Consider the following 23,197-nt stretch of genomic DNA (forward strand, 5'->3'; position numbering starts at 1 on the left):
AAAAGCAAGATAATCCTATCTTCAAAACGGACAAAAGTCTGAATAGGTACTTCAGAAAAAAGAATATCCAAATGGCCAATAAACATATAAACGGGTGCTCAATTTCATAATCATTAGGGAAACGCAAAATTAAAATGGCAATGAAAACCCTTAAACAGCCTTTAGAATGGGTAAAAGTAAAAAGATTGACACCACCAAGTATTGGTGAGAGAGTGGAACTCATATGCTCTTGCTAAGAGTAATGCTTCACCAGCATCTACTGAAGTTAGACACCTGCCTATGCAATATCCAACAATTACACTTTTAGATAAATAACCAACAGAAATAAGAATATTCAGGTATTTTTGTTCTTAATATCCAAAAACTGGAAACAATCCAAATATCCAAGTATGGATAAACATATTCATGTAATGGAAAACTATACAGCACTAAAAGACAATGAATTACTGCTATGCACAATATGGATATATTACTCAGGCAAGCTTAAAGGAAACCAGATGCAGAAGAGTATGAGATTCTATTTCTCTGAAATTCAAGGAGAGTTAAAATAAACCTATGGTAACACTAGTTAAAACAGTGACGGGGGCCAGGCATGGTCGCACATGCCTATAATCCCAGCACTTTGGGAGGCTAAGGTGGGTACATCGCTTGAGCTCAGGAGTTTGAGACCAACCTGGACAAAATGGTGAAACCCCATCTGTATAAAAAAGTGTGGTGGTGTGCACCTGTACTCCCAGCTACTCAGTAGGCTGAGGTGGGAAGATCACTTGAACCAGGAAGTTGAGGCTGCAGTGAGCTATGATGGCACCACTGCACTCCAGCCTGGGCAACAGAGCAAGACATCGTCTCAAATTAAAAACAAAAACCAAAAAATAAAAAGCCACTGAACTATATACTAAAGATATGTGTACTATATGGTACTTAAAATCAGAAATAATAACTAATGAAATATAGACTACCCAAAAATCTATATTGTTGAAATGATTTATTCTAAGTTCATAATACACAGCATTAGTTTCACTATATGAACCATGTAATGTTTTCCTGATCTAAAAAATTATTTTCGGGCCAGGTGCAGTGGCTTATGCCTGTAATCCCAGCACTAATGGGAGGCCGAGGTGGTTGGGTCACTTAAGGTCAGGAGTTCGAGACCAGCCTGGTCAACATGGGGAAACCCGTCTCTACTAAAAATACAAAAAAAAAAACTAGTTGGGTGTAGTGGCAGGCACCTATAATCCCAGCTACTCAGGAAGCTGAGGCAGGAAAATCGCTCAAACCCAGGAGGCAGAGGTTGCAGTGAGCCAAGATTACGCCACTGCACTCCATCCTAGGCAACAAGAGCAAAACTCCATCTCAAAAATATAGATATATATTTTCACCTCTATATAAGCGTTTGACAACTTCAAATTTCAATAAACTAGTACTCAAGTTGACTACCAAAAATAAAGAATTTTTTAAATAAGTGATAAGAAAGTCTTTATCCTGTAAAAATTCATTTTGTAGTCAATTTTAAATTTAACAAAACACATATCTATACATACACAATGGAATACTATTCAGGAATGAAAAAGGAATGAACTTATATCTTTTACAGTAACACAAAACTGGAAACCTTCATCTTCAGTGAAACAACTCAGATTAGAAGCTCACATCTATATTCCCAACACTTTGGGAGGCCAAGGCAGGGTGACTGCTCGAGCCCAGGAGTTTGAGATCAGCCTGCACCACATGGTGAGACCCTGTCTCTACAAATATTTATTTGAATTAGCTGGGTACAGTGACACCACCTGTGGTCTCAGCTGCTTGGGAGGCTGAGGTGGGAGAATCGCTTGAGCCCAGGAGGCTGAGGCTGCAATGGGCCATATTTGCACCACTACACTCCAGTCTGGACAACAGAGCGAAACCATTTCAAAAAGAAAAAGAAAAAAGAAAAAAAAGAAGAACTCAGAAAGTCAAATACCACATATTCTCACTATAATACGTAGGGGCTAAATAATGTGTGTACCCGTGGACACAGAGTGTGGAATAACAGTCATTGGAGACTTGGAAGGCTGGGAGTAGTGCAGTGAGGGATGAGAAATTACTTAATGGGTACACTATTCAGCTGATGATTGCACTAAAAGCCCAGATTTCACCACCACACAATATACCCACATAACAAAGCTGTACTTGTACCCCTTAAATTTATACAAAATAAAAGAATATATCATTTTTAAAGGAATATCAGTCCCTTAAATTTGAATTTACAAATTTATATCCCCAAAATATCTCATTGGGTTAAAAGTGCTTCCATCCTGTTTTGTTCCGCTATTTCCTTTCATTAATGCTATTATGAATTCCCAAATGTTTATGTTTTTTTTTTCTTGGCCAACTTTGTCTAATAAAAAAATTTACAGTTTTTTTATAACTGACTTGGTCCATCTTATACCAGGTTAGCTCTGGAGTGTTTAAATAAGCATATGATGTGCCTCTACTTGAGACTGTATGGTATAGTTATCATGCTTAAGAGTATATATTTTAAAGCTAGACAACCCAAATTTGTATCTTGGCTTACTAGTTGTGACTTCTCTGAGTCTCAGTTTCTCATCTGTAAAACGGGAGAGAATATATGCCTTTTTAATTGTTAAGATTAAAGTATGATAGTCTATATTAAGGCATTTAGCATTACGTCTAACATATAGTTGGTGCAAAAGAAATGGTAACTATAACATTTTATAGTCAAGTATCTCCCTTTAGGAGACTGCAGTATTTCAGCATTAGCATATAGGAAAATCTCTCCAATTACTCCCATTCTAAATATACGAGTCAAAAAGTTAAAAGCATAACTTTTCCCATTCAGTCACTTATTTATTCTTTTTTTTTTTTTTTTTTTTTTTTTTTTTGAGATGGAGTCTTGCTCTGTCACCCAGGCTGGAGTGCAGTGGTATGATCTCAGCTCACTGCAACCTCTGCCTCCCAGGTTCAAGCAATTCTCCTGCTTCAGCCTCCCGACCACCTGGGACTACAGGAAGGACATGCCTGGCTAATTTTTTATATGTTTAGTAGAGAGAGGGATTCACCATATTGGCCAGGCTGGTCTCCAACACCTGAGCTCAAGTGATCTGCCCACCTTGGACTCCCAAAGTGCTGGGATTACAAGCATGGGCCACCGTACCCAGCCTATTTATTTGACATAATAGTAATTATCATTGCCTGGCATTATGCTAAGTGCTGTAAACAAATTATTTTCCTTAATCCTGACATCATGAAATCAATAATGTATTATCTCCATCTGATAGATTAAGAAATTAAGGTTTGAGGGATCCAAATAACTTCCCCAATGTTACCACAGTGATCCATCACTGGTCATACTCCAGAGATGATACTCTAAACCAGTACACTCTAGGCATACTGGATGCTATGGGGAAATAAAATTAATGACAGTCCCTGTCACAGTGTTAATAGTATAGCAGTAGACATTAGACAACTCAGCAAGCTAGAATATATGATGGAATCTGATAAACATCATATAAGAGACATAAAGACCCACAGAAGTGCAGAAACAGGTATAAATTTAAGTTTGAGTTAAGAAAATGGTTCTTGGAAAGGCACTACCGAACTGAGCTTGGGCCAGGCATGGTGGCTCATGCCTATAATCCCAGCACTTTGGGAGGTCAAGGTGGGAGGATCGCTTGAGGCAAAGAGTTCAAGACCAGCCCGGGTAACACAGTGAGACCCCATCTCTACAAAAACTAAGTTTGTTTTTTTTTTTAAATAACCAGGCGTGATAGTGTGTGCCTACAGACCTAGCTACTCGGCAGGCTGAGGTAGGAGGATAGCTTGAGCCCAGGAGTTCAAGGCTGCAGGGAGCTATGATCATGCCACTGCACTCCAGCCTAGGCAACAGAGCAAGATCCCATTTCAAAAAAAAAAAAGAACTGGGCTTTGAAGAATAAAGTTTAGACAGGCAGAAATGGGTGGAGCCAGGCACAACCCAAGGGTGATTTACCGATACAAGCACACACAAACTAGGATGAAGCAGCCCACATCAGCCAGATTCATAAACTACTGAAAACCCAAATGAAAGTTATTCATCAGGAAGGCATTATAACAGAATTCTAGTCTGGATCTTTGGAGCTACTCAATCTTATTCATAACCCATTCTCTGTGTTACCATGCCCCCTTAATTTACTTTTCAATCCTCTGCCTTCCATCATCAGGCCTAGGAATCACCACCAAGATGTCAATCTCTATAGCCTATCACCTTCTTATTATCACACCTCATATAATTCAATTCTACCCCCTCATCTACATCTTCTCCAACTCTTCCCTAGTTTACTAAATTCTTTTCCAAAGTCAATACAGTTTCCTTAAATTTTGAATATTTTCTTTGAACTTCTCCTCCACCTTAGGTTAACTAAATCCTAGCTTTTTATTAGCTATATTACTTTGTTAAAACTCTCCTACTTATAAAACAGAAGTAGAGATTAACAATCTCCATTGTTTCCTGTAGGGGGGAGACAAAAAAAATTTTTCTTCCCCACCACCACCATCTCCCATTAATATTCTAACTTTATTGCAATAATTCCTCCTTTAAAATTGACATAAATTGGAGACATTCCCGGCTGGGCACAGTGGCTCACACCTGTAATCCTAGCACTTCGGGAGGCCAAGGCGGGTGGATCACGATGTCAAGAGATCAAGACCATCCTGGCCAACATGGTGAAACCCCGTCTTTACTAAAAATACAAAAATTACCTGGGCATGGTGGCATGCACCTGTAGTCCCAGCACCTGTAGTCCCAGCTACTCACGAGGCTGAGGCAGGAGAATCGCTTGAACCCAGGAGGCAGAGGTTACAGTGAGCTGAGATCACGTCACTGCACTCCAGCCTGGAGACTCCATCTCAAAAAAAAAAAAAATGGATATATTCCCTTGCCCATATTTATGACTGCCATCTACTGACCCAAGATCCTCTCCATGCCTAGAATACTCTGATTCTTGGTTCATAGTTTAAGTATGATCAAAATTCACCATCATTCTGAAGCACTAAAACATCCATTAACCAACTCACTCAAACAATGGAATCATCTTCATTTAATGGTACAAACTTCTAAATATCTCCATTTCAGCAATATGCATTCAAGAATGCCTTTAAGGAAAACACTTAAGTTCTCAAATGCAAGCCTTTCATTCTATATACTGTCTTCCTCACTCCCACTAAATCCACTCTTTGCCCTTACATCTTGCCACACCCTTTAATTCTAAGTAAAATTAAACTCATTTTTTTTTTGCAAACTCTTGCTTCTGTACTGCTTGGCACTACTAAGTCACAAAGTATTAACAGCTCCAACTACTATAAAACTCACACTTGTTTTAACTAAGACTGCAAGAGTACTTAATATGTATTCATCCCTAATTGACCTATCTCGCATTCCCAGTACCATTTAAAAGCCCCTTTCTCTAAAGATTACCTTACTATTTCATTTAGAAGCCATAACTGCAGTATCTTTAGTCCCAAGATATGTTTATATCTTTATCCATCTTTTCTCCTTTCCCTATGTCTCATCAAACTGTTCTTTGACGCCATCCATCTCTCCCAATTCTTCCAGGACCTCACTCCATTATCTCCCACCTGATATATATTCAATCTTTCCCTCTCTACCCCTTTCCTGCTCCCTACCAACCTGATTTAAGTCTCTCACAATCTTAAAAAAAACAAGCCTTTCTACCTAATTTCCTACTCAAGCTTGTTCTAGAAATCTTTCCTTCCCATCTCATTTTCTCAGCTTACTTTTGCTGCCCCATTTCCTCACCACCACTCATTCGTCTAGGCTTTTGAAATTTGACTTTTGTCTACTAGTCTACTAACCACTCTTACCATTAGTAAAAGTGGCCTCCTAATTGCCAAATCCAGCACCCTCATGCTACTTTAACTCTCTGAAATGCTAACATTTCTTTTTTACTCTCCCCCCTATCTTCCCAAACCTGTCACATTCCTAATCTACCTAACCGGTTAGTAGTATCTCTTCCTCCCCACTTTGAAGTTAGTTGTATGTGATTTAAGATCTTCCTCACTCAATATTATTTTTGTGGGCAATTCCATTCATTCCAATGACTTCAACTAAGATCTCTGCAAATAATGCAGCTTTACCATAACTAATTGTAAGTTCTCATCTTGAGCTTCAATTATCATTCATTACACTTTCAATGCAAAGTAAACATCACCTGGACCTACTGAAAGATTTAAGACAGCTATACCATCAGGGACACTAGTAGCAGTAAATGAAGTTAAAACTATAGATCTTATCATTAGAGACCACATTTTGAATCTTGTTTCTTACTAGCTATTACTAATCTTTATCCTGCCCCTAAATTCCAGTTCTCTCATCTGTAAATGAAAAACAATTACCTTACAAGGCTTTTGAAAATACTGAAGTTTCTAAAGTTCTTAGCACAGTGTCTAGTGCCTAAGTAGTTAAAGAACATATGTATCCTTAACTGAAAATGAGAGTGATACAGGTCTCCAAGAATGTTGCCTGAAGCAATCAGTTGAAAGTTGGTTCAAATTTACTTGACGTTTCCTATTTTGATTCAAAAAATTCATTTGAAAATTGCAGTCTATGATTCTAATTTATCTGTGCTATATTTTTGTTAATACTTTTAATGGTCATTCTCCCTTACTCCCACACACTTTATCATTCAACTTCAGTGAACCTGTCTCTGATGCCAGCCATCTTTTAATGTGTAACACCATGTAATATACTGCTTTTAATGTTATAGTTATCAGTTATGTGAGTCACAAATACATGTGTTTACCTTAAACCAGCTGGAATTGGGTTTCTGCTACTTGCAACTGAAAAAGTTTTGAGCAGTCCACTGTGAACATTTTACAGTTCTTCCTTGTTTAGGAGATAGTTTAGGGCAGCCTAATGTAGTCTCACAGATAAAACTTCAAATTTTGTGTTTTATTTTATCTTTCTACTGCTACCCACCCTCCTTCTACCTCTTCTTCCTGTTTTATTAATCAAACTCTTCCGTGTATTTAGGAAACTTTGATGACTATAAATGTCATGTCATGGCCGGGTGCGGTGGCTCACGCCTGTAATTCCAGCACTTTGGGAGGCCGAGGCGGGTGGATCACCTGAGGTCGGGAGTTCAAGACCAGCCTGGCCAACATGGTGAAACCCCATCTCTACTGAAAGTATAAAAATTAACCAGGCATGGTAATGGGTACCTGTAATCCCAGCTACTAGGGAGGCTGAGGCAGGAGAATCGCTTGAACCCGAGAGGCAGAGGTTGTAGTGAGCCCAGACTGCACCACTGAGCTCCAGCCTGGTCAACAGAATGAGACTCCGTCTCAAAAAAAAAAAAAAAAAAAAAAAAAAAGTCACTTCATTTGTGTTCCAATTAGCAACAACTTACAATGAAATGGCAACTGCATGCATACAACCATTACACGGAATCTTTCAACCAGCTGATCGTGTTTTATTTCTGAGAATTCATATCAGGAAATTAAATATACACTATTAAGAAAAGCAGAAGCATACTTAAAAATTAATTTGTGCACATCTTAAAATTAGCGGCATACTGGAGAACGGCTAGGTAACATTAGATTTGGGTATGGATTTTATTATACTTATTTTTCAGAAAGGACAGCTCCAAAAGAGAGATCATGAGAAAAAGAAAACGCTCTCCAGACATATAACTAACGTAAATATCAATGTCTTTTAAGGATAAACAGCTTTATTATCAAAACCCACTTCCCACAACTACTTACATCAAGTTACTGTGACAAATAAATAAATCTAAGTGTAATCAGGTAAAGGGCAATGTGACTTGTTGAAGTACAAGGCAAATATCTTACCTTCCCTCCCCAAAAATGTATTAAACCTAGATGAAATGCATTTATTTTTAAAAAGCTGTGCATCTCAAAGGAAGATACGATTATACCTAGAGTTCTGTGTTAGGAAGCACGCAAATGACGCCAGCTAAGCGCTGTGCATTTTCCTAATGTGTCCATTTTACTTAGAGGTTTGGTGCGGGGTGGAGACTATTAAACATCAGTTGGAGGCATATACCTACATGTATGTATAAATATACACATATATCGTTTATACATGTGCTTTCAAAGGAGAAAACTACTATCTCCAGAATACACACCAAAACCGCTAACACTGACTGGTTGCATATGAAAAGGGATTTCAGGTTTTCAACGGCTTCAAGTAGTGTCCCCAGAGATCCATAATCACTCTCCTTTGCAATGAAGGCTGAAAGAAGTTTGAGATGCACTGCCACAGGGCACTCCTAAATAAATTTGGAATTGTCAACAATGTTTCTGCAGAAATCAACGGTACCATAAGAAACAGAAAAATGAAATGAAATTGATTCATTGGGCGTTCGTTTGGGGGCTGTAAGCATGTGAGTCCTCGTTCTCTCCTCCTACCACCCGTAGGACTTAACACAAGGACTTGAGGACCCCTTAATGGATGAAATGTTTGACAAAAACTTCTCGACTGGGAGGAACTCTACCTCACGTCTTTATAACTCCACCTTCTTGTTTCCAAGACGTTGTACACAAAACTGAAGATAGTCATTTAAAACAAAGTAATTTCCAAAACAAAAATATGCTGAAAATAAAAACACAACGAAAGCACGGCTTCAAATCCTTTGTTTGACTTTCCAATCACTTTTGGAAGACGCAGGGGAGGCTGGAAAAGAAAAAGGCTATTAGGCGGGCCTGTTCAGCAGAACGAGACCCGGCGAGGCATTGTATCAAAGAAAAGGAGTCTCCGTTCGCAAGCCCCACCTTTCCTCCCTAGCAGCAGCTACCTGCTGAGGGAAAGAGGAGGGAGAGGGGAAGGGACGCAAAGTCGAGAAGCAAAGGAAGAGAGGAAAGTGGGGTCAGGCGCTGAGAAGCCGAAATGAAATTGGAACATTGGTGGAATTACGAGGAAGGCGTGGCAGAGAGTGGCAAGCCAACCGGGAAGATCCATGGGCCGATGAGACGCAAGGAGAGTGTTCGCGGGAGGAGGGAAAAAATAAAAGGGGTTTTGAGGTGAAGAGCGCCCGAGGCTTCGATGACAGCTCGGACCGGGTCTTCGCCTCGAGGGGCGGGGACGACCCGGGAGCCTTCCATTGTGCGCGCCCCCTCCTCTCCCCGCCCCCGCCCTCGCCCTCGCCCTCGCGGCTTCGGGCCGCAACCCCAGCTGCAGCCAGCGCCTCCCGTCTGCCCGGGGTAGGAGACAATATGCTTAACCCTCCTCCGAGCCTTTCTCACCGGATGAAGATGGCCGTCGCCCGAGCTTTCTCTTGTCCATCTTCTCCCGCTGCTGAAATTTCAGTTGCAGGCGCTGTCACCTCAGGACCCCTCCGGCTTGGGAGAGGGAGGGGGAGGGGAAAGAAAAAAAAAAAGCCAGCAATGTGCGAAGCGCGCTTGCGCAAGAGCCGTCGCCTGCCCTTCGACCGGAAATCAGCTGCCCCTCCCACCATCAACCGGAAATCATTTCCTGGGACTTTTCTCTGTGGGCTGTCTCCTCCAGCGTTTTTTTTAGTGGGGTTTATTTCATGATCTGATCCCCTCTGGGGAAGTGAACCATCTGGGTGCTCGATTTTAGCTTTGTTGACTTTGAAGATTAGATTGACAACAATTAAAAGGGGAAAACAGGAACTCCTCCGGTTCACTGAATCTCGCGAGGTGGCCAAGCAACTATGAAAACAAAACGTTAGTGTTTGCAGTATTACGTTCCTGACAGCCTCTCTTACATATTTGCTCTAAACGCCCTTCCTCGAACTCAGAAACCAAAAGATTTTAAGATGGCAAAATCACCTAATAATAGCCTAGCTATTAGTTTAGCATTTGCACTGGAAATAAGTAGACTGACGAGGAAAAATGTCTTAGAGAGAATTTCTTTTTAAAATTGAAACTCGTGATTTTTAAAGTTCCTTAAAAGCTAGAACTTAATTTTTCAATAACTGAAATACTGAGATGACAAAAAGTGGGTGGCTATAAACTGGAATTTGTTCAATTAACATTTACCACGATACTCAAGGGACTAGACCGGTCATCAATGAACTCAAGGTCTGGTACTATTAGCCTTATCCCTAATGGTGCATATCTGAATAATTTTTAAATGAACGTGTAAGCTTTCATGATGATTTAATCACAAGTTTAACAAAATTCAGCACAGTGCTCTAAGCAGGGAAAATGTTTCTGGCATGTTCCAAGCCCGAAGGGACTCTGGAAATCGGGTTTGATTCCCAAGCCGGCCCCTTTATACCCCTCACCCCTATCCCTCCAACCCCCATCTCCCATCCTAATGGAGTCAATAAAGGGATCGGCCCAACTCGTCCACTAAAGCAGTCCCCTTCTTCATGAGTCAAGCCTTCCTAATTATAATATGGTCAGCCCCCAGGTAGAGGTGAGGCCCCAGGTGTTGTGGGGTGTTGGGCTTGGGGAAGTGTTCTACATGGCAGTAATGACCGCAAGGCAGATACACTTTAAGTCTTGCTGGGATTGAGGTTCACTGTAGGGATCTCATTTTGTTGGTTTATTTGGTTAATTTCTGTTTAACAAAAACATTGCTTTCTGAAAAATAATTGAATGTTCAGTTTCCTCACAAACTAATTTTTTTAACCAAAGAACTTAACTGACTCAAAAGTCAAGCTGGGCCGGGCACGGTGGCTCATGTCTGTAATCCCAGCACTTTAGGAGGCCGAGGCAGAATAGCTTGAGCCCAGACATTCAAGACCATCCTGGGCAACAAAGCAAGACCCCTCTCTCCACAAAAATATACAGGCCAGATGCCATGACTCACCCTAGGCGGGCACATCACTTAAGCCCAGGAGTTTGATATGAACCTGGGCAATATAGTGAGACCTCCTCGCTACAAAAAAATTTAAAAACTAGCCACGCATGGTGGCCAGCATGCCTGCAGTCCCAGCTACTCAAGAGGCTAAGGCAGGAAGATCACTTAAGCCGTGGGGTTGAAGTTGCAGTGAGCCTTGATCAGGCTCCAGCCTGGGTGACAAAGCAAGACTGTCTCCAAAAAAAACAACAAAAATTACCCGGGCATGGTGGAGCACACCTATAGTCCCGGCTACTGGGGAAGATGAGATTTAAGGATTACTTGAGTCCACGACTTTGAGGCTGCAGTGAGCTATGATCACTACACGGTACTCTGGCCTGGACGACACACAGATACCCTATCTCAAAAATAAAAATAAAAAATAAACTTCCCAGACAATTCTGTTACATACTCCAATTTGGTAAAACCAACACTTAGTGACATCTGCTTTTCTTTTTTCCTATCTCTGATATTATTTTTTCTATATGTCCTTGCCTCTGGTGGATTAAATACAGCTTTTGTGTTTCCTAGGGAGAGGTGAACAGTGGGGAGGGACATTAAGTACTTTCCTCTTATTTTGAAATTTCTACAGATATAATTTCACAATCACTATTATTTTCTACAATTTACTAAATGGAATTGTAATACAGGCGTTATTATTTTTCTAAAAAAACTGCATAATCACTTTCTGTGTTGGGAAAAGAAAAATAGTGCTGCTTTTGTACCAAAACAGTATTCTTTCTTTAAAATATATTTTCTAGAGGTGTTGTGTTTTGTTTTGCTTTCCTAAATATGAAAATAAATGAAAACTTACTCATTGTTAAAAAAAAAACTATCATTAGATATTTTTAAATTTTCTGAGTAAAAGTATTCTCTATTCTGTGCTTCTTAATGGCATGGTATATACAAAAGGACCTTGTTCCTAAATATAAAAAAGGATTATAACTAATGTATTAGATTATTACTCTGTAACCAGGGGATTTCCTAACTTCTCAGATTATAAAATTACTTTTTTATAAAAGCTTACTAATCACCTGTGAAAAATGTAAATATTGTTAAATGTAACTACTTTTGATCCTAGAAAGGAAAGGGGTTCCTTAAAAATCCAAATATGCTAATTAAAGTTATTTGCGTCTGTGATTCCAGTGTCCCACCCACCCTCTTCTTTAAAGATAATCACACCTAACCTAGAGAAGTCAAAGTCAGAGAGCTCGAAAGTAGAATGGTGGTTGCTAGCGCCTAGTATGAGGAGAATGGGGAGTTATTGTTCAATGGGTCTAGAGTTACAGTTTTGTAAGATGAAAAGCATTCTGTGAATGGATGTCAGTAATGGTTACACAACAATGTGAAGGTACGTAATGCCTCTGAACTGCACACTTAAAAATGGTTAGAATGGTAAATTTTGTTCTATATATTTTCACAATTGTTTTTTATTTTAAGAAATAACCACACCTAGAATAAATCATTACAGCTGTGTCACCACCTAATCCAGGATACTGGAAAAGCCTAATTTCAAATTCTCTCTAATGCGTATATGCTGTTCTCCTTTTTTAAAATTTTAGTCTGCATTAAACGACTGGAGTACTTGACATAGGAAACAAAGTGCCTACCAAATGGCCTCACTGAATTTTTGGTGAATGAATGAAATAAAAAGTCAAATACCATGCATTTTTAAATCTTTGGTAAAAACTAATCTTGGGGTGGGAGGAGGGTGAGGGTTGTAAAACTACCTATCAGATACTATGCTCGCTACCGGGGTAATGAAATCATTTGTATACCAAACCGCAGTGACACAAAATTTACTCTTGTAACACATTTGCACATTCCCCCGACCCTAAAATAAAAGTCAAAAAGGGAGGGGGAAAAATATCTCAGTCTCCTGAGCTGCCTCAGTTACTTTGGGCATGCCACTTTACCTTTGAAAGCCTCAACTTATCCATTTATAAAATAAACATGTTAGCTAAGCATATCAATAAAGTCCCTTCTAGCTCTAATAGTCTTTTTCTTGAAGGTAAACTATTGAAGGAAATCAGAAAGTCACCTCAAAATATGCCTTTTTTTTTTTTCTTTCTGAGACCAAGTTTTGCTCTTGTTGCCCAGGCTGGAGTGCAATAGCACGATCTCAGCTCACTGCAACCTCCGCCTCCCAGGTTCGAGTGATTCTCCTGCCTCAGCCTCCCAAGTAGCTGAGATTACAGGCGCCCGCCACCGTGCCCAGCTAATTTTTGTATTTTTAGTAGAGACGAGGTTTCACCATGTTGGCCAGGCTGGTCTTGAACCCCTGACCTCGTGATCCACCCGCCTCAGCTCCCAAAGTGCTGGGATTGCAGGCGTGAGCCACTGCGCCCGGCCAAAATATACCTCTTTTATATAAAAATTATTTTTGAGCCGAAGGCAATTAAGAAGCAGGAAATGGAGGGAAAGCTCTCTCCTCTTTTTTCTAGCTAAAAGGCAGGACATAAATTCTCTCTAGACTCTTACCAGCCCAGAAAGCCCCAGACGAATCTGCAAACAAACCTTACTGTATTAGTTTCCTTCTGTAGATTTACATTCCCACAGTTTCTCACCCTTAGAAGTCTAAAACTCTTTCCTTTGTTCTTTCTTCTCTCCACAAATTTATTGTTCTTCGTTGAAGATACTTACATAAGCCAGAGTTGTAAGCCACTGTTTTGAGTTACCCCTCATTTGGGTTTCTCTAAGGTGATGTGCACTACATGCATTAATAAACTTCTTTGTTTTTCTGTTGTTACAAGGGTTCATTCCAACTAAGAACTCATGAGGGTTAAGGAAATAATTATTTTTCCTCCCCTAAACTATCTTATTCTAATCCATTCTTTGGAAAATTAAGCATAAAAATTGTCTCATTGTCTCCCTCTTTTGTTTAATGAACCATATTGAATTTGCTTGAGATGGTTTATCTTGATTTGCAAAAGACAAAACATATATAAATTGATGGGTGGGATATTCTCTAAGAATAATTCATAAACCTTTGACATTTATTAAGGTTAGAATTATAAAACAAGTCTCTATAATTTTTCAAAAGCTTTGCATCTTTCTCTTATGTATTAATGTATTGCTAGAGGACTTTTAAAGTATGCTTCATGTGCTTGGCAAAAAACTGTAAAATTCTAACAATATTTAAGTGCTTACTGTGCACCGGACACTATTCCAACAACTGGAGATACACTAGTGAACAAAACCAAGTCCCTGTTCCTGCTGTCATGGAATTTACATTCTAATGGAAAGAAGTAGACAATAAGCAAACATATGTCAGTTGGTAATAAGTGCCCAAAAAAAAAAAGGAAGGGAGAGAGTTACTCATTATGATAGACTGCTCAAAGAAAATCACTCTGATGAGATAAAAAGTGGGCAGAAACTTTAAAATAAAAGTCCTATAGATATCTATAAAGGGGAGGAATATTCCAGGCTGTGGGCCTAGCAAGAGTGAATATCCTTAAAACAGGAGCTTGCTTCACAAATTGATGGCAAAGTAGACCAGGTGCGACTATGGTGAAGTAAACAAGAGAGTGGTAGGAAATGACACCTGAGAAAGAGCTAAGCCCCAGATCATGTAACTGGATGAGTAAGCCAGTGAGAGAGTGGTAGGAAATGACACCTGAGAAGGAGCTAAACCCCAGATCATGTAACTGGATGAGTAAACCAGTGAGAAAGTGGTAGGAAATGGCATTGGAGAGCTAATGGCCACGTGAGACCATGTAGGCCATGGTAAGAACTTAGTTTTTATTCTGAGTGAGAAGGGAGACCATTGAGAATTTTAGTAAGCCTGTGCATCTAGACTGTGAACTTCACAGGTCTCAGTTCACTACAACCCCCTTGGGTTGGGCAGGGTAGCTAGAGTGGTCTAGAGTTGGATATTTCCCTTCCCCCAAGTCAGTTAGGCTCTGATAAAGCCCCAGCAGGTTAGCCTCTGATTAAATAGCTTCTCCTGAGGGCAGACCTTGTTAAGAAGAACAAAATGCTCTGGCGTATTTCAAAATGGCTCCTTTTCCCCACCCACTATCAGAAGTATGGATAGTCACCCTGAGGACCTGTGAGAGCTCCAGGAGCTTAAACAAAATTGGGGAGCGAGGAAGAGGGGATGGCTAGGTCCCTCTGACTTGTCCACACTGATCCTTCACATTTACCTATCCTGGTAGTTGTTCCACTGGCGGCTTCAGCAGCTACTTTCTGCTCTGGTAAGTTGTGATTCTCTATATTGACGTGCTTTTAGTCCCTCCGATTTTGGAGGCGGTAGTATGCCCAATAACCTTACTTCTTTTATGGATCCTATGAAGAAGAGCTTTTGATTTTCAGTTTGTCTAGCTTTTTACTTGTTAGGACTGAGTAGCAACTTCCAAGATTTTTACATGCCAGTCTGGAAACAAGAAGTCAACAAACATCGCCACTGAAAATTTTGAATAAGGTTATGACTTCCCATTAGATTGTTTCACCATGGCCTCAATGTAAAACATTCTTGGATTTTTGAAGCATGGATTTTTGCCATGCATTGCATCCATTTTCAAGGCTTTTTTTTTTTAAAGGATGGTTAAGTCTGTCAATTATTTACCCTTTAGAAAAAGTAAATTAATTACATAATAACATCTGAGAGAAAGGCTGAGCATGGTGACTCACACCTGTAATCCCACCACTTTGGGAGGCCAAGGCAAGAGGATCACTTGAGGCCAGGAGTTTCAAACCAGCCTAGGCAACATAGTGAGATCCCGTCTCTAAAAAAAATTTGTTTTAATTAGCCAGGCATGGTGGCATGTGCCTGTAGCCCTAGCTACTTGGGAGGCTGAGGTGAACTGTGAGATCAGAAGGTCGAGGCTGCAGTGAACTGTGATCACACCACCACACTCCATCCTGGGTGACAGAGTCAGGCCCTGTCTTTCAAAAATAACACCTGAGATCAGCAAAGACTAGAAGCATTTTTAATAGAAAAGGAAGGAATAGCGAGCAGTCTGGATAGTGCTTTGGACAACCAAAAACCTTTGTAAAGGACCTTTTGGGTTACAGGGGTCAGAGAATAAGATTTAGAAAGTGAGAAGGGAGCAAGAAATCTTAGACCAGCTTATTGAAGTGGGGAAAAAATTAATTTAAAAATTTAAAAAGATTTGGCCAGGTGTGGTGGCTCATACCTGTAATCCTAACACTTTGGGAGGCCGAGGCAGGTGGATTGCCTGAGCTCAGGCATTCAAGACCAGCCTGGGCAACACAGTGAAATCCCGTCTCTACTAAAATACAAAAAAAATTAGCTGGGCATGATGGCAGGCACCTGTAATCCTAGCTACTCGGGAGACTGAGACAGGAGAATTGCTTGAATCTGGGAGGTGGAGGTTGCAGTGAGCCGAGATCGCGCCACTGCACTCCAGCCTGGGGGACAGAGTGAGGCTCCATCTCAAAAAAAAAAAAAAAAAAAAAAAAAAAAAAAAAAAAAATTAAAAGAGATTTAAGACATCCAAGCAAGCACGATTTGAATTTTGCCTTAGGCCTAATAGCAACTCGAGTTGCACTGAAAATCATTTGGAGTGCTACTTATTGGAAGTGGGTTGTCGTTTGCCAGTGTCAGTGTTAAGAAATTAAGAAGGGAGAGTGTTAACATATTTGTTAAGAAAATTCATTTGAAAGTCAGCCTGATGCGCAATCACTCCTCTGACAGTTGTTTGGCTTTGGGGAAAGCCACTTAACCTTTCAAAGCCTTTTTTTCCGGCTTTAAGCTCTGCCTAAGGAACTATCTAAGTTAACTTCTCATCTAGCCTATTTTTCTTCCTTCTCAGACATCAGAATACCTGTATCTTCTAGTATTCGCTGAATTGATCATAATCTCCATTGCCTGATTCACATTTCACTCCCGCTTCTATCTTCTGCCATTCATTTAACAGCAAAAGTTATTAAATATCTTCTGTAGAAATAAAAGACCAACCATATGAGAAAAGCCTATTTATTCTGAGCCTGCTGTAGCAAGGGAGTCCACCACTGTCACTTGCATTTTGGCAGAGACTCAAGGCAGCAGAAGAGTAGGAGAGCTTTATAGTGGGGAAAAAAAGAAAAGACTTCACATTTGCCCTGATTGCAAGTTGTCGTGGAGAAGTTGTAGGTGAGCTAATTAGAAATGGGGACATCTTGCGTGATTGGCTAGGGGTACGTATTTGGCTCTCTCTGGTTGGTCTCAGGTTGGAAATAGGGACAAAATTAGGAAAGCTGTCAGATATTAATGAAGTTCTTGCCATTTAGCGCCAAGTGTTGTAGAAGTTACTGGTTAGTTTCCTGAATTGTCACTAGTGATAGAGATCTGATTTCCTGCCAGTCTGATTTATACCAGACTGACTTCCTGAGTTGTTTATTATAAATGAGGGGTTGGCTTCCTGGGCAGGTTGTGTGTCAAAAAAAATCCATATTTACATATGGTCTCTCCATTGTCCCTTCATATATTCAGTCTCTCACTGTTTCGAATCATTCACAATTATTTCTTTCTTTTTTTTTTTTTTTTTTTTTTTTTTTTTTTTTTTTTTTTTGAGACGGAGTCTTGCTCTGTCGCCCAGGCTGGAGCGCAGTGGCCGGATCTCGGCTCACTGCAAGCTCCGCCTCCCAGGTCTACGCCATTCTCCTGCCTCAGCCTCCCAAGTAGCTGGGACTACAGGCGCCCGCCACCTCGCCCGGCTAGTTTTTTGTATTGTTTTTTGGTAGAGACGGGGTTTCAGCGTGTTAGCCAGGCTGGTCTCGATCTCCTGACCTCACATTCACAATTATTTCGAATTAACATCTTTACCACTGGTTAGAAGGTGAACGTCTTTCTGACACGCTTAGTTTAGCATCATGTGCCGCAGGAAGAATTTGACAAGCTGAAATTTTCATTTTACTTTTACTAGCACTGATATACTATTATTCTTTTAACTTTCAGTGGTTACCAATGACACAGGAGCTGAGCTTCCAAAAATTTATTGAACAATCTGACTTACTAGGAGAACTTAAATATGACTTCAATGAAAAAGCTGAATTCAGACACACTGAAACACAAAGGCCTTTTGTCTTTAACTATTATGAAAATGTGCTTGAGAAAAATAGCAAGCGCTACCAGGCCCTTGGCCATTTGCTTGAACAATATATTTATGAGCTTTTGGAGAAGGTGTGCAAATTACAAAAAGTATATATCCCACCTGAGGCTGATGAAGAAGAACCAAGAAGCTTCTTTTTTATGAGCGAGAAAGCATTAACAAATCACCATTCTGCTCTTCTTGTCCTTCTTCAAGACCATGGGGTCTTTCGAGCTGGTCAGTGGAGTCAGCAGGCAATAGTACATCATGGTCTCCAACACGGAAGTCAGATACCATGTATTCAAATGGCATTGCAGGCACATTATGATGTAATGGTGCTAAACCCCAATGATAATTTTGTGGAACTAACGATGGAAAAAGAGTGGCAAGGCCTTTTAACACAAAATATTGAGTCGTCTTCTCTAAAAATGGTTCCAGGTGGGAGCTTTTTCTCTCTCCAGCATCCTCCCAAATGCATTCCAAAAAGATGCAGCAACACCCCCGAAGAACACATGGCTTACATATGGGATTACTTCATTTCAAAGACTGAAGGCAAGGATATTGCCTTCATTGTACACGGTTATGGAGGCTTGGTTTTTATGGACTTGCTTGTTCATAGAAGGTGGGAAGTGATGAGCAAAGTATATGCTGTTGCCCTTATTGACTCTGAACATCATGTAGGACACCAGCTGGGAAGTGATGTACAATTATTAGCATGGATAAAGCACCACTGCCGTGAATGGGTGACAAGTCCTAAGCCTTTGGATAAACCTGCAGCTACTGTTTTCAAAAAGGAATTTCCTATGGTTTCTGCTGGTACAGAAAAGTACAGCTTAGCCCCTTCCTCTAGCCTTCAGTCAATTTTTAAGTACTTTAAAAAAGCTTTAAAAGCCAGAACAACCATTAATTTCTCTCAAATGCCAATAGTGACTAGAGGTTCCACAAAAAGAGAGCAAAGTGCTTAAACTACTTTTGTCATCTAAGGTTTTTTTTGTCCTTCTACAACTTTGCTAATATAGATTCTGGAAGAAAAAAAAAAACACTTTCAACTCATACATAATATGATGTTCTGGCTTGAGGTTTGATTTGTTACTTTTTATTATTTTGTTTTTATGAGGCAGGGTCTGATTTTGCTGCCCAGGGTGGTATGGAAATCTGGCTTCAAGCGAACCTCTTACCTCAGCCTCCCAAAGTGCTGGGATTATAGGGATTAGCCACTGCACATGGCCACAGTTGTTGCTTTTTTTTTTTTTTTTTTTTTTTTTGAGGAGGAGGAGTCTCACTCTGTAGCCCAGGCTGGAGTGCAGTGGCATGATCTCAGCTCACTGCAACCTCCGCCTCCCGGGTTCAAGCAATTCTCCTGCCTCAGCCTCCCAAGTAGCTGGGACTACAGGCACGTGCCACCACGCCCAGCTAATTTTTATATTTTCACTAGAGACGGGGTTTTGCCATGTTCCCCAGACTAGTCTAGAACTCCTGACCTCAGGTGATCCACCCACCTTGGCCTCCCAAAGTGCTGGGCTTACAGGCATAAGCCACTGCACCCGGCCATTTCGTTGCTTTTTTGAAAAGTGAACATATTCTCTTTTGTAGCCTATTGATGAACTGGGAATTCAGTGCCATCATTAATATTTTACAGTGTTAGTTAAGTGTGAAGATCTTTTTTTAAAAAAGCTATGGTTTGATATAATGACAGCAAAATGGCAATTGATAAAAATTAGATATAGAATCAATCTTTGATTTCTGTAATATTAATATCATAGTAAAATTACAAGTGAACATAAAAATTAAACATCACAAGCAAACTGCATTCTTTGTCTGTTTATGTTTTTAGTTAAAACTTGTACTCCGTTCACCAGGTCTGAAGGAAAAAAAATGTTTTAATAAATGTCTTGGTCTTGTGTGTGTGTTCACTCATATCTTCAACTAATATCTGAGTGCTTACTATGTGCCAGTCAAGACTAGGTGTTTGGGACACCGTAGCAAACAACCCCAACATTGCCTTTCTCTTTACAGAGTTTACAATGGCCGAGAAATTACAAATGTGAAGAGTGTTAAATAGTAGAGGAGAGTGGGCGCAGACTGGGTTCAGTGTCTCATGCCTGTAATCCCAGCACTTTGGGAGGCTGAGGTGGACGTATCACCTGAGGTCAGGAGTTTGAGATCAGCCTGGCCAACACGGTGAAACCCCATCTCTACTAAAAATACAAAAATTAGCCAAGCAAGGTGGTGAACGCCTGTAATCCCAGCTACTTGGGAGGCTGAGACAGGAGAATCACTTGGACCTGGGAGGCAAAAGTTGCAGTGAGCCGAAATCGTGCCACTCCACTTCAACCTGGACGACAAGAGCGAAACTCCATCTTTGGAAAAAAAAAAAAAAAAAAAAGGAAAGGGTGCCACGGAATATCTAGCATGAGAGCTAACCAGTCTTGGGGTTCAAGGAATATTTCCCAAAGAAAATGGTGCTTAGTTTGAAGATTGGCTAGGGGAACAAAGTCACAGGCAAATGAACAGCCTATGCAAAGGTGTTTAGGCAGGAGAAAGAAGTCTAGCTCAGCTACAGCTGAAAGACTGAGAAGGAATAGTGTGTTCAGAAATAAATTATTTAGGACACTTGCTGATATAGTTTGGATTTGGGTATTTGTCCCTACCCAAATCTCATGTTGAATTGTAATCCCCGGTGCTGGATGTGAGGCTCGGTAGGAGGTATTTGGGTCATGGGGGCAGATCCCTGACAGCTTGGTGCTGTCTTCACAATAGTGAGTTCTAGTGAGATCTGGTCATTTGAAAGCATGTGGCACCTCCCCTACCCTCTCTCTCTCTCTTGCTCCTGCTCTGCCATAGGAGTGGCCTGCTCCCCTTCACCTTCTGCCATGAGTAAAAGCTCCCTGAGGCCTTCCCAGAAGCCAAGCAGATGCCAGTGCCATGCTGCCTGTATAGCCATCAAAACCATAAGCCAATTAAGCCCCTATTCTTTATAAATTACCCAGTCTCAGGTATTTCTTTATAGCATGCAAGAACACCTTAACACAGAAAATTAGTCCCAAGGAGAAAGATGTTGCTAGAAAGATACCTGAAAATGTGGAAGCAGCTTTGGAACTGGGTAATGGGCAGAGGTTGGAATGGTTTGCACGGCTCAAAAGAAGACAAGATGAGGGAAAGCTTGTAGTTTCGTAGAGACTGGTTAGATGGTTGTGTCCAAAATGTTGATAGTGATATTGACAGTGAAGACCAGGCTGACAAGCTCTTAGATGGAAGTATGGAACTTAGTGATGGGAGCAAAGTTCACACGTGTTATGCCTTAGCAAAGAGCTTGGCTGCACTGTGCCACTGCCCTAGGTTCTGTGGAAGTTTGAACATGAGAGTGATGATTTACGTATCTGGCAGAAAAAATTTCTACACAGCAAAGCATTCAAGATGTTGCCTGGCTACTTGTAACAGCCTACATTCAAATGTGGGAGCAAATAAATGACCCAAGTTTAGAATTTTTATTTAAGCGGGAAACAAAGCATGAATGTTTGGAAAATTTGCAATCTTCCCATGTAGTAGAGAAAAAGCTTTTTCAGGAGAGGAATTCATGTGAGCTGTGGAGTAACCACTTGCTAGAGATATTTGCGTAACTGAAAGGGAGCTAAGTGCTAATGTCCAAGGCAGTGGGAAAAGTCCTTCAGGACAGACATTTCAGAGACATTTGAGGCAGCCCATCCCATTACAGGCCCAGAGGCCTAGGAAGGAAGAATGGTTTCATAGGCCAGATCAAGGGCCCCAGTGCCCTATGCAGCCTCAGACACTGCTTCCCACATTCCGGCTACTCAAACTTTAGCTAGGATTCAAAGGGGCCCAGGTTCAGCTCAGGCCACAACTCCAGAGGGTGCAGGCCACAAGCCTTGGGGGCTTCAACATGATGGTAAACCTTTGGGTGCACAGAGTGCAAGAGTTGAGGCTTGGCAGCCTCTGCCTGGATTTCAGAGGATATATGGAAAAGCCTGGGTGGCTAGGCATGGTGGCTCACACCTGTAATCCTAGCACTTTGGGAGGCCAAGGTAGGTGGATCACTTGAGCCTAGGAGTTCAAGACCAGTCTGGGCAACATGGCAAAACCCCATCTCTACAAAAAATGCAAAAATTAGCCAGGCCTGCTGGCACATGCCTGTTGTCCCACCTACTCAGGCAGCTGAGTTGGGAAGATTGAGCCTGGAATATCTAGGCCCACAGTGAGCCATGATGGTGCCACTGCACTCCAGCCTGGGCAACAGAGTGAGATCCTGTCTAAAAAAAACAAAAACAAAAAAAAGAAAGCCTGAGTCTCTAGACAGAAGCCTGCTGTAGGGGCAGAGCCCTCACGGAAAACGTCTCCTAGTACAGTGCCAAGAAGAAATGTGGGGTTGAAGGCCCAACACAGAGTTTCTACTGGGGCACTGCCTAGTGAAGCTGTGAGAAGGGGACCACCATCCTCCAGACCGCAGAGTGGTAGAGCCACTGGCAGCTTGCACCCTGGACCTAGAAAAGCTCCTGGCTGTCAACAACCTGTGAGAACAGCTATAGGGGCTAGAACCTGCAAAGTCATAGAGGCGGAGCTGTCCAAGGTCTTAGGATCCCATCCCTTATACTAATGTGCCCTGGATGTGGGACATGGAGCCAAAGGAAGTTATTTTTGGAGCTCTAAAAGTTAATGACTGCCCTGCTAGGTTTTAAGCTCATATGGGACTTGTAGCCCCTTTCTTTTGGCTGATTTCTCTGTTTTGTAATAGGAATGTTTACCCAATGCCTATACCTCCATTGTGTCTTGGAAGTAACTAACTTCTTTTTTATTTTATAGGTTCATACAAGGAAGGAGCTTGCCTTGCCTCAGATGAGACTCTGGACTTCTGAGTTAATGCTGGAATGAGTTAAGACTTTGGGGGACTGTTGGAAAGGCATGATTGTATTTTGCAAAGTGAGGAGGACATGAGATTCGGGCCAGGGGCAGAATGATAAAGTTTGGATGTTTGTCCCTGCCCAAATTTCATGTTGAATTGTAATCCCCAGTGCTGGAGGTGGGACCTGGTGGGAGGTGTTTGGGTTGTGGGGGCAGATTCCTCATGGCTTGGTGCAGTCTTCATGATAGTGAGTTTTCAAAAAATCTGGTCATTTACAAGTGTGTGGTACTTCTCCTTACCTTGCTTGCCCCTGCTCTTACCATGTGAGAAGTCTGTTCTCCCCTCACCTTCTTCCATGATTGTAAGCTTCCTGAGGCCTCTCCAGAAGTAGATGCTGATGCTATGCTTCCTGTAGAGCCTGAAGAACCATGAGCCGATTAAACTTATTTTCTTATATATTACCCAGTCTTGGGTATTTCC

At 41.1% G+C, this 23,197-nt stretch overlaps 2 protein-coding genes across 8 annotated transcripts in view; one reads left to right on the top strand and one right to left on the bottom strand.

Moving 5' to 3' along the window:
• SENP7 (SUMO specific peptidase 7) overlaps window positions 1-9,726 on the bottom strand; it is a 192,239-nt gene extending 182,513 nt beyond the window's left edge. For 4 of the 7 annotated variants that reach the window (XM_007985973.3, XM_007985977.3, XM_007985976.3 and 1 more), the window contains exon 1: window positions 9,259-9,726. Coding sequence is in view for 6 of the 7 variants with exons in the window: in XM_007985977.3 (XP_007984168.3) it covers window positions 9,259-9,298 (40 nt within the window). In the remaining variant the exon portion in view is untranslated. Of the gene's footprint in view, window positions 1-4,737; window positions 4,827-9,258 lie in introns of those variants that run through there. The other 3 variants (XM_007985978.3, XM_007985972.3, XM_073009685.1) reach the window with 2 other exon arrangements.
• A 5,006-nt stretch (window positions 9,727-14,732) lies between these two features.
• Window positions 14,733-19,744, top strand: LOC103228442 (putative protein ARB2BP). Its single transcript, XM_038002440.2, has 2 exons — window positions 14,733-15,021; window positions 17,727-19,744. The coding sequence occupies exon 2, from the start codon at window positions 17,736-17,738 to the stop codon at window positions 18,822-18,824; it is 1,089 nt and encodes a 362-aa protein (XP_037858368.1). The 5' UTR covers window positions 14,733-15,021; window positions 17,727-17,735; the 3' UTR covers window positions 18,825-19,744.
• The last annotated feature ends 3,453 nt before the right edge of the window (window positions 19,745-23,197 follow it).

Source organism: Chlorocebus sabaeus, chromosome 22 (genome assembly GCF_047675955.1).
Source record: "Chlorocebus sabaeus isolate Y175 chromosome 22, mChlSab1.0.hap1, whole genome shotgun sequence".
In the NCBI taxonomy this organism is placed as follows: Eukaryota; Metazoa; Chordata; class Mammalia; order Primates; family Cercopithecidae; genus Chlorocebus; species Chlorocebus sabaeus.

What these genes read in the sequence shown, in the direction of transcription:
- LOC103228442 (XM_038002440.2), top strand. Translation starts at nt 17,736, where the DNA reads ATGACACAGGAGCTGAGCTTCCAAAAATTTATTGAACAATCTGACTTA.